The sequence below is a fragment of the Antedon bifida genome, chromosome 3, assembly GCF_963402885.1.
Source record: "Antedon bifida chromosome 3, ecAntBifi1.1, whole genome shotgun sequence".
Classification (NCBI taxonomy): domain Eukaryota; kingdom Metazoa; phylum Echinodermata; class Crinoidea; order Comatulida; family Antedonidae; genus Antedon; species Antedon bifida.
In genome coordinates, this window is record NC_136228.1 from 13,385,961 (window position 1) to 13,396,262 (window position 10,302).

Consider the following 10,302-nt stretch of genomic DNA (forward strand, 5'->3'; position numbering starts at 1 on the left):
ATTCTGATCTTTAAGATGAAGTTGTATTAATAATTTCTTTCTAATTGAATATCACACAAGTGTCGCTGACACCTCCATATTAATTATGAGCACTCTCATAGGAACATAGGTGCAACCTGGTTAATGAACTTTACTCTCATACAACGAATATCATAATCTTCTTCTTCAGCCCATATCGTCCTACTGCTGGTGCCAGTTGATCCTGCCTTTCGTAAATCTTGGCCATGCTGTGGTACCGGTCTCGAATGAAGTCTACCCCTCTTTGTTTTTTATAATGGTTGCCACTTCGTTGTCAATTGGTCCATCTACCATCATGTATCCTTCCTAGATGACCTGCCCACCTCCAGTTTATACATTTTGCTGTCTTCACTGCATCATTCACATTTGTTTGTTCTCTGACCCATTAGTTGGTTTTCCAAGTATGATATTGATTATGATGATAAAATAATAGGCCTATAAGTGTATCTCCTAACAGTTAATAAGTACCATTTTTTTATGATGTACAAATAATAATGAGTTCCATCGATTAAAATAACTTAATTTAAATTATCTAAGATTAAATTAACGGTCTTTCCAACATGTTTTAAGCTCATTGGATTTACGTTCATAAACACGATAATGTTTTAAATTATCATTTTTTCATACAATTAAAAAATACGGAACTTTCGCCAATGAGTTTTGCCCGACGCGATTATGAGATCATGTTCCGAATATGAGCACTGTTTCTATAATTTGACAGTATGATTTTATATAATTATATTTATGGGAGTACCTTTGTTTGAATCGATAGTTACCAAATATTGACATCTGTACTTGATAAAATGTTTATACAATGATAAGCCAGGTAGTTTGATAACAGCAAACAATTAACAAGACTCTTACGACCAGGTTTGCCGCTTTATTGAAATTAACTGACGTAGGCGCATTGTAAATAAAACTGTTGATTGTACTAATCACTTAAAAAACCTAAGGTGTAAATGTTGAGGATGTGAACATAATCATTGTAAAGTATTATTTCATTTATTTATTCGACCATTAAACATTAAAATAATACAGAACAGAAACAAAGCACAATGGTCAGGGGCAACTAAAGCAAACAAAATTACTATAACTCAAAGAGTCAGTTGCCCCTTAAAAAACATCGAAATACAAAAAATATTGCACGAAGTAAAACATTTGTACCAGCTAATTAAAAGTCTCTTTATACTCAAAATTAGTATAAGGGATCGGTATTATTATGGACCTATAGATATAACATGGTATTATACTCTACGTGAGTTGTCAGTATTATATTATACATCAAATTAGGCCTACGACGTGTTTATTTTCTTTAAAACCATCATGTGGTTGTGAGAATTTTTGCCGGATACAGGTGTTAATTGCACGCAATCTAATTGTGTGCGTAATAAGCTTATCAAATTGCGTCTTTTGATAGATATGAAACTACAACTACATATGGAACATGTCTATATAACAGGAATGTTTTAATGATCTATTTTACATTTGTTTTGTCATTTAAACATTAGCTGCATAGGTTTTGCTCAACCCTGGTAACAAAATGAAGTGTATCGCACTAGTACTAGTCTTTGTCAGTGTCGCTGCTGCCTGGCTCGCGCCTTTGCATGTGACATCAGGAGAAAAGGAAAAAGACCGCTATATTGTCCAATTCAAGGTAATGTTGACATTAATTCAATATTGTATCGAATAATACAATGATTCAGTAATAGAATAAAGTTTGATTTGTGTATATTTTTATTTCGTTTAAAGTTTCAAAATCAACGGTGCGCAAGTAAACTTTAACAGCATTTAGCTTTTCTGAGTATTCGTATTTGGACTGATATAAATATGTCAATGTACCACTATTTTAAGGATAATTATGTAATTGTATTGCCAGTGTTATCTTTCCAAAATCAATGGTCATGATAGTAAACTTCTCAGCGATGTCACGTAACTGTTACCTCATGGGTTTTCCTTTTTTCCCCCTAAAAACCGAATCGAATCTAACAACAATCACAAAGGTATACCCGTGAAATTCCCCTCAGGTACATTTCGGTCACGGCACTACATTTTGTCCACAAGATAATTTGCGTACTAAAAATGATATTTGGAAGTCTTCTACACTCCGCCAAAATCAAATCTTTCTGGATTCCAATCAAATTCTACAAACATGGTTGGGTTTTGGACTGCTGCACACAGCCTTTACAGCTTACAATAAAATTAACCCTGTATTTTAAACGGTAACAGATAAACTCTGAAGAGGCCAGTGATATACTGAAATAAGTAATGATTTAGAAAATACAACTATAGGCCTACTAACCTTCATTGGGAATCAATCAAAACCAACAAAATATAGATAACACCAACTAAGCGTAAAACCGCTTCGGAAGTTATGTTATGGTCACATGCATATCGTACAGTCACTTATCAATTATGTACCGTAATGATTAGAATTACAAATGTCGTGCCAGGCCGGTATAACAATCTTGTTCACATCCGTTGAAACCTAATTTTATATGAAGAGGATGTAATTATTCATCAATGAAACGATCGGAATCACGAGAACATTGCCTTCAAAAGCAGAGTCTACTGCGTGTATTATAAATCTACATCATGTAAGCAATGTGTCCCTAGAAAGAGAAAGATAGGAAGATTATTAAGATAAAGTAGTTTCATTTCATTTTTTAAAAGCATATAACTTGTATGTAGGCCTATATGTTGTAACTAATTTAGCATAAGGCTTAAAAGTATTAATTAAAAGTGTATGGGCGAGATGGGGAGAGGTAGCTGTATCGTACGTGATCTGTTTGTAATTATCCTCAATAAAATAAACTATTGTATGTGAGTTATGAATTTAACGACATATATTTCACGCCCATCGTCCACTAACTTTAGAACAATATATGGATAATAATGTCCTTGTGTATGATACGTCGTATTGATATGATATAATATAATTGTAGAGTGGAATAGCCGGTGAATATGCATTCGAAAACATCGTCACACAATTGGGAGGTCGTATTCTAAGACGTTACACACACGTCTTAAATGGAGTGTCATTAGAACTGACGGCAGAAGCAGTAGACAAGATTCGTCTACTTGATATTGTTGAGCTGGTTGAGGAAGACGCCATTGCTAGAATAAATTCTGATGACGTATCGTCATGGGGTTTGGACAGAATCAATCAAAGACAATTACCCCTTGATGGTGATTCTCAACATCAGGGTACGTTCTTCACTCTTCCCCAGTCACACTAACTGTACAATGCGATCGAGCGTATAACAAACCAATATCATCTATAAACACATTCTCAAATAAAATTAATACCATCAACCAATAATAATATGATAACTGTACAAACAATTTTTATTTATTAAGATTAGGCCTACTTTTTCCATTTTAATGATCTGCAAGGCAGTACGGTAACATTTGTGGAATAGACTAGTCTATTAAGCAGGTATTCGTCTCTCGCAACTATAAAGCAAACAGCGGGACAACTATGTATTGTGTTTCTTTTAATTATCCTCCTTCAGGTACTGGCAAAGGTGTACATGTATACATATTAGATACAGGAATAAACGCAGCACATAAGGATTTTGAAGGTCGTGCCCACATAAGTAAAGAAATGGACATGTATGGGGGTACTGTAAGTTATTTTCGATTTTTTAAATTGCTATGAATTAACATGAATCAATTAAAACGTTGATGAAAGAAGAAGATACAGTAAAATAAATAATGTTAGATGAGGTGTCTAATGAGAATAAATTCAATTTGATGTTAAGGGTGATGATTGCAAAGGGCATGGCACACACTGTGCTGGTATTGTGGGAAGCAAGACGTACGGCGTCGCACCTGGTGTGGAACTGTACAGTGTCAGAGTTCTAAAATGTAACGGTGCAGGCGCATATTCGGATATCATAGCAGGTAAGCCTACAGTTTACAGTATAAATCAACACCAGCGATGCCATACTAAAACATATTTTCAACAACTGTTGCAGATAGCCCAAGCATTTGATTCAAAAGGGGTTTTTTTAACCAAGGCACAAAATACGTTTGTTCTCAGAGAACCTACGGCCACGTGGAATGGAATGTTCCATAGACACGCAGAGATCAACAAATCAGACAACTTTTACGTCGCACTTTGTAATAATCATTGCACTTTGTAATAATCGTCGCACTTTGTAATAATCGTCGCACTTTGTAATAATCGTTGCACTTTGTAATAATCGTCGCACTTTGTAATAATCATTGCACTTTGTAATAATCATTGCACTTTGTAATATAGGCCTACATATCGCACTTTGTAAGAAAGTTGTCGCACTTGATAAGTTGTAACACACAGAAAAAAAAATATTACAAAGTGTGACATGTAGTGTTACAAAGTGCGACAGCTCAGTTTACTACAAAGTGCGACAAATTTGTTACAAAGTGCGACGATTATTACAAAGTGCGACGTAACAGTTGTCTGATTTGTTGATTTCAGTCTATACAACCAAACATGTCTATGGAATATTCAATTTCAATCACAAGGTTCAAATTGAACGCAATTCTCTTTCATGTGGTAGCCCGTTTTTTAAAAGTTTGATAGAGCTTAAAAGCTCTATCAAACTTTATGAGGAAAAAATGTGATGTGCCCATATATGGACATCACTACCATATTTGGGCACATCACAAATTGTTTCACACTAGTTTGATAGTGTAGACAGAGCGTTAGCTATAGTAGGCCTATGTCACAAATATAATAATTATCATTAAAGGAATGGATTGGGTTGCAGCTAACCACACAAAACCAGCAGTTGCATCCGTTTCAATCGGCGGAGTCAGGGCACCAGCAATGAACACTGCAGCCAGTAGACTCGTAAAGTCAGGAGTCACGACTGTTGTAGCAGCAGGGAATGAAAACGCAAATGCTTGTTTCCATTCACCAGCAAGTGTAAAAGAGGTGCCGTTTATTTTGTAAAGATTATCGTCTACATAATATTAGCAAAATTAGTTTTGGTTTCAATCAGAAGAAATAATAAGTGAGATTAAAAAAAAAGCAAATAGGCCTACAATGAGTAAAATATTTAGATCCTGTCCTGTTAGATAATAATAGTAAAATTGTTATCAAGACAAAACAATAATTATTAATATAACATCAGACGAATATTCACGGCATAATATAAAACGAATGGCAGTTACTGCAGTTACCGACTTATTAACACACATTGATGTTAAGTTTAGGTCCTCACGATAGAAACCAACCGATAATAGTTTTAATTTTAACCTAGGTTTATATATAATTATTATTTTACGGATAGATTACTGGTGATGCCATATCAATAATCATCTATCTATTTTTGTGTAGGTTATAACTGTGGGGGCGTCAAATCAAGGAGACACCAAACCAACCTTTTCTAACTTTGGATCTTGTGTTGACATATTTGCACCGGGTAAAGCAATAGTGTCTACCTTTATCGATAGCGGCACTGAAACTGACACTGTCAAGAGCCTAAGCGGTACATCAATGGCGGCACCGCACGTTGCAGGTAAGAATGTTGACATCTTTTATTTGACAAATTAGCTCATGATATTTTTCTTTAAAATATACTGCAAAATGTTCTCTAGCAGCTTATAGTCTTTGTACAAGATATTGAGACTCTAAATGCTTAGTTCTCACTAGGACGCAACGTAAGGACATAGACGCAACGTATAGTATCCCTATTTTAAGTCTAAAAAGGGCCAATCTGGGAAAAAATTAGAAACAAGTGTTTCTCAACTGATTTGAGTTATATAGGTTCTATATATCCACCAAAAAAAAGTTCCAGCTCATTTGGCCTGGGGAAAGCCGCCATTTTGGATTTTTAAAATGGCCGCCATAAAATACATATTTTTGCTCATATATCAGCTTCCACATCATGTATGGATATGATTTTGGTGGCAAAGTATATGTTTTGAGGGTCAATGAATCCAAATACAGCACTTTGAAGTTTACTGAATGTCCGCCATCTTGTTTTTCAAAATGGCCGCCATAAAATACAGATTTGTACTCATCTCAACTTCTACATCGTGTATGAACGTGATTTTAGTGGCAAAGTGTAGTTGTGAGTGTCAAGAAATCGAAAAACAGCATTTTCGTAATTCACTCAATGGCCGCCATTTTGTTTTTCAAAATGGCCACCATAAAAATACAGATTTTTGCTCTTATCTCAGCTTCCACATAATGTATGGAAGTGATTTTGGTGGTAATGTATATATTTTGAGGGTCAAGGATTTCAATTACAGCATTTTTTTTAAGTTTACTTAATGGCCACCATTTTGTTTTTCAAAATGGCCGCCATAAAATACAGGTTTTGCTAATTTCGTAGCTCATATACATAATGAAGACATGATTTTGATAACTAAGTCTATGTTTTGATTCTTACAGAATCAAAAATCAGCATTCTAAAATACAGAGTCGGAAAGTGATCAGATCTTCTTATTCCAGTTAGGACCAAACTTCATAGTTGAAGGCTACTGCTCCACTGGCTTTAGATGTTGCTTTTTTTGCATACAGTTTGTTAAATACAGTAATAGTTTTAAAATTCCCAATCAAACTGGCACAACATATAATAATAACAACATTTATGTACAATCCCCTTTGCCTATAGTCTTCAAGATCTATCGCTATCACAATCCTCATTATTACTATGTCAACGTCGTGAGTTAATCACAAGATCGAGTTCCATACAGATTAAGACCAAAGAGGTACACAAGAAGATACCAGAGAGTGTACTGTAACTATCATTCGCGAGAAGAAACTAATAAACAAGATATTCTAAAGAAGTTACATCGACATGTAAAGATATTTTCCAAATATAAAGAGAAGCATGGCCAACTTGCAGTTAAAAGTACAACTTATGGATAAAGCAAGTAACATATCTGGTATATGGTAATACACTGGGAGATCAACACTTAGTCACCCTAAATGGTCTGCATTTATGTTTAAATCTAGCTGCTTATCTGCCATCCTAATAACCTTCGATCAACCAATGTGACGTAAAGTAATGCAAATAGTTAGAGAAAGAAAACTGCCATTTGTCGTCAAACTCGAAGGATTCTTAAGAGCTTTCTGGGAAAGTCAAAAAGATATCAAGAACATTTAAGCTGTGGCTGTATCATTAGATGGTATACCTTTTTAGGCATGATTGTGCAATTGGGAGCTCCAGGTTCAGATATAGCATCTACAGTATGCTTTCATATTTGCAGCAGCTGGTCATGGCCAAAATGCCAAAAGTGGAAGGCTATATCTGGAAATGCTGAAAGACAAATTTCAAGATACATAAGGTTTTCTCTATTGTGCTCATGTCTGAAAACTGATTCTTCACCATTATAGCACGTTGCATGATATCCATTCTTTTGGAACATCTTGTATTGTATGTATATGGAAATTTGTCATTCAGGCATATTGGCCATCATGGTCAATTGTCCTATACTGTGTCTATATCTGGAGACAAAATGGTACATCCTCATCTCGTGTCATCATTATATGATAGATAGAGCCTGCATCCTCTAAGAGCTTTAGAATATACAGCTCTCTTTAAAGTAGGTTATGCACAACTTCAAAACCTCAACCCACCAGTATGTCCAATATAACCAAGAAAGCTCCTGAAAAGATAAACTCCTCCGTGTCTGATTATTATGACTGGTAGATGAGCAGCTAGATATACGTTTTCAGAGTGTCTGTACCATTGTATAAACTGTTGACATGTTAATTGGATAAAAAAGAATGATCGGCATAAACTATCGTCGATTTGTCCAGTTATCGCATTATACCTACATGCATAAATCCAGACCAGTTATGGTGAAGTAGTGTTAGTCCCCAGTGTATTAGGTAACCATCCATTCAGTCACATAAGATATGTTGCTTTAAATTGCTTTACTTGCTTTATATATAATGTATCTGATTGGAATATGCTTAACTAAAGTTGGCCATGCTTCTCTTTAGGATTTGGAAAATATCTTAAAATGTCGTCTAACAAACTTTTTTAGAATATTATATTTTTAGGTTCTTCACGCGAATGATATAGTTACAGTACATCGCTGATATCTTCTTGTGTACAGTATCTCCTGGGGTCATAATCATTGTGGTTCCCATATATTATCAACAACATACTGACTTATTCTCGTCATCACTTTCCAACTGTATTTCAAAAGCTGAATTTTGTTTTTATTCTGTAACCTTCAAAACATAGGCTTAGCAAAATCATAATCATAGTAGCTCATAAATGAGCAAAAACCTGTAGCTTATGGTGGCCATTTTGACAATCAAAATGGTGGCCATTGAGTGAACTTCAACAAGCTGTATTTAGATTTCTTGACCCTCAAAACATAAACATTGCCACCAAAATCACTTCCATGCACGATGTAGAAGCTGAGGTACGAGGACAAATCTGTAAATTTTATGGCAGCCATTTTGAAAAACAAAATAGCGGGCATTAGGTGAACTTTAAAATACTATATTTGAATTCCTTGACCTTCAAAACATATACTTTTATACCAAAATTACGTTCATATGATGTAGAAGCTGAGATATGAGGAAAAATCTGTAAATTTTATAGCAGCCATTTTGATTTTCAAAATGGCGGCCATTGGGTGAAATTCAAATTAATGCTGTATTTGGATTCCTTGACCGTCAAAACCTACATTTTGCCACCAAAATCATGTCTATACATGATGTAGAAGCTGAGATAAGCACAAATCTGTATTTTAAGGCGGCCATTTTGAAAAACAAGATGGCGGTCATTGAGTGAACTTCAAAATGCTGTATTTAGATTCCTTGACCCTCAAAACATACACTTTGCCACCAAAATCATTTCCATGCATGATGTAGAAGAGGAGATATGAGCAAAAACCTGTATTTTATGGCGGCCATTTTGAAAATCCAAAATGGCGGCTTTCCCCAGGCCAGATGAGCTGGAACTTTTTTTTGGTGGATATATAGACCCAATATGACACAAATCAGTTGAGAAACACTTGTTTCTAATTTTTTCCCAGAGAAAGTGTAAAATGGGGATACTAGTAAGGGATTTGGCCAATCACAAGCGATGGATTACTCAAACTGTCGCTTGACATTGGTCAACTCGCTTGCGTTGTGTCTACGTCATTACGTTGCGTCCTAGAGGAAACCAAGCTTAAATATTGACACAAACATATAATACGTCTTATCTTGGTTCCGATTTTTGGATGCAGCACAGTGACGTAAGTGTGAGTTGACGGATCCATCGTTGTCGTGATTGGTCAAATTACTTTCGGTGCACTTACGTCATTGTACGTTATTTCACGCATCATTACTGAAGGTGAAGATCTTCAAGATGCAGTAATATCTAAACCGGCGTAGTGTCAAATATTTTCTTTTATTCCATCCTAGGTGCTGCTGCTTTAATACTTGCCGATAGCAGCCCTACTAAAACACCAGCAGAAGTTCAAGATCTGATCATTTCTAATGGTTCTCCAGGTAACGGGACTCTTCCAACAGGCTCACCCAATCTCCTGCTTTACATAAAATAACAATAAGCACCGCAGAGTGCACTAACAATTTACTTATTAGTGAAACTAATTAAGTACAGTAACATTATTATTGTGGTTAATATTATTATTGATATTATACTTATTACTTATACTGTTACAAATACTCTATAATGGAATTCAGTTTGACGTAAGTAAATAAAAGTTGAAGACTAACAACGCTTTGCCTCATGACTCATATATTCATTCAGTCTTCTCTAGTTAATCTGACAATTACCAGAAAAAATAAAGAAATTATGCGAAAATAAATTGCCGGAACAACAAGAAGGAAATAGTTTACATTCTTTATTGAAATAAACTCAGTTTAGTTATTCTGATTTGGTTTAACTCTAAGACTAAAAAACAATTCTTAAATATATTGAAGCTTTGTTTTCCTTGAATATTATTCTTTTATTTTTCTATATATATTTAAAAAACCAGTAGCAACAGGATGCTGAGCTCGCCTTACCAAGATATGAACTCGTACAGTCCTTTGATCTTATGATTGGTTGCGACACATTCATACTAGTTTCTGTTACAGCCGGTAATTTGCATCGAATTACTATGTGACTATACGTTACATATATTATTTATGTTTGTACTTTTAAAAGTTTGTTTTTTATTATCGAACATGAGGTACATCTAGTTATACCGATTTTTTTTGTTGGCCATATTTTTTGTTGACGATATTTTGCATTAATTTGCACACACCAATTATATTGTGTAACTGTAATGTTTTGGCCAATCGAAATTCAGTCAAGCGTTTAGGGGGAGTGAAAC

General features: G+C 34.9%; 1 protein-coding gene across 1 annotated transcript; it reads left to right on the top strand.

Annotated features, from left to right (window-relative positions):
• The first annotated feature begins 1,558 nt into the window (after nt 1-1,558).
• Nucleotides 1,559-9,650, top strand: LOC144838514 (aqualysin-1-like). The gene is made up of 7 exons (XM_078693912.1): nt 1,559-1,672; nt 2,961-3,222; nt 3,531-3,643; nt 3,780-3,921; nt 4,755-4,939; nt 5,345-5,525; nt 9,386-9,650. Exons 1-7 carry the CDS (start codon nt 1,559-1,561, stop codon nt 9,523-9,525), a joined length of 1,137 nt encoding a protein of 378 aa, XP_078550038.1. The 3' UTR covers nt 9,526-9,650.
• The last annotated feature ends 652 nt before the right edge of the window (nt 9,651-10,302 follow it).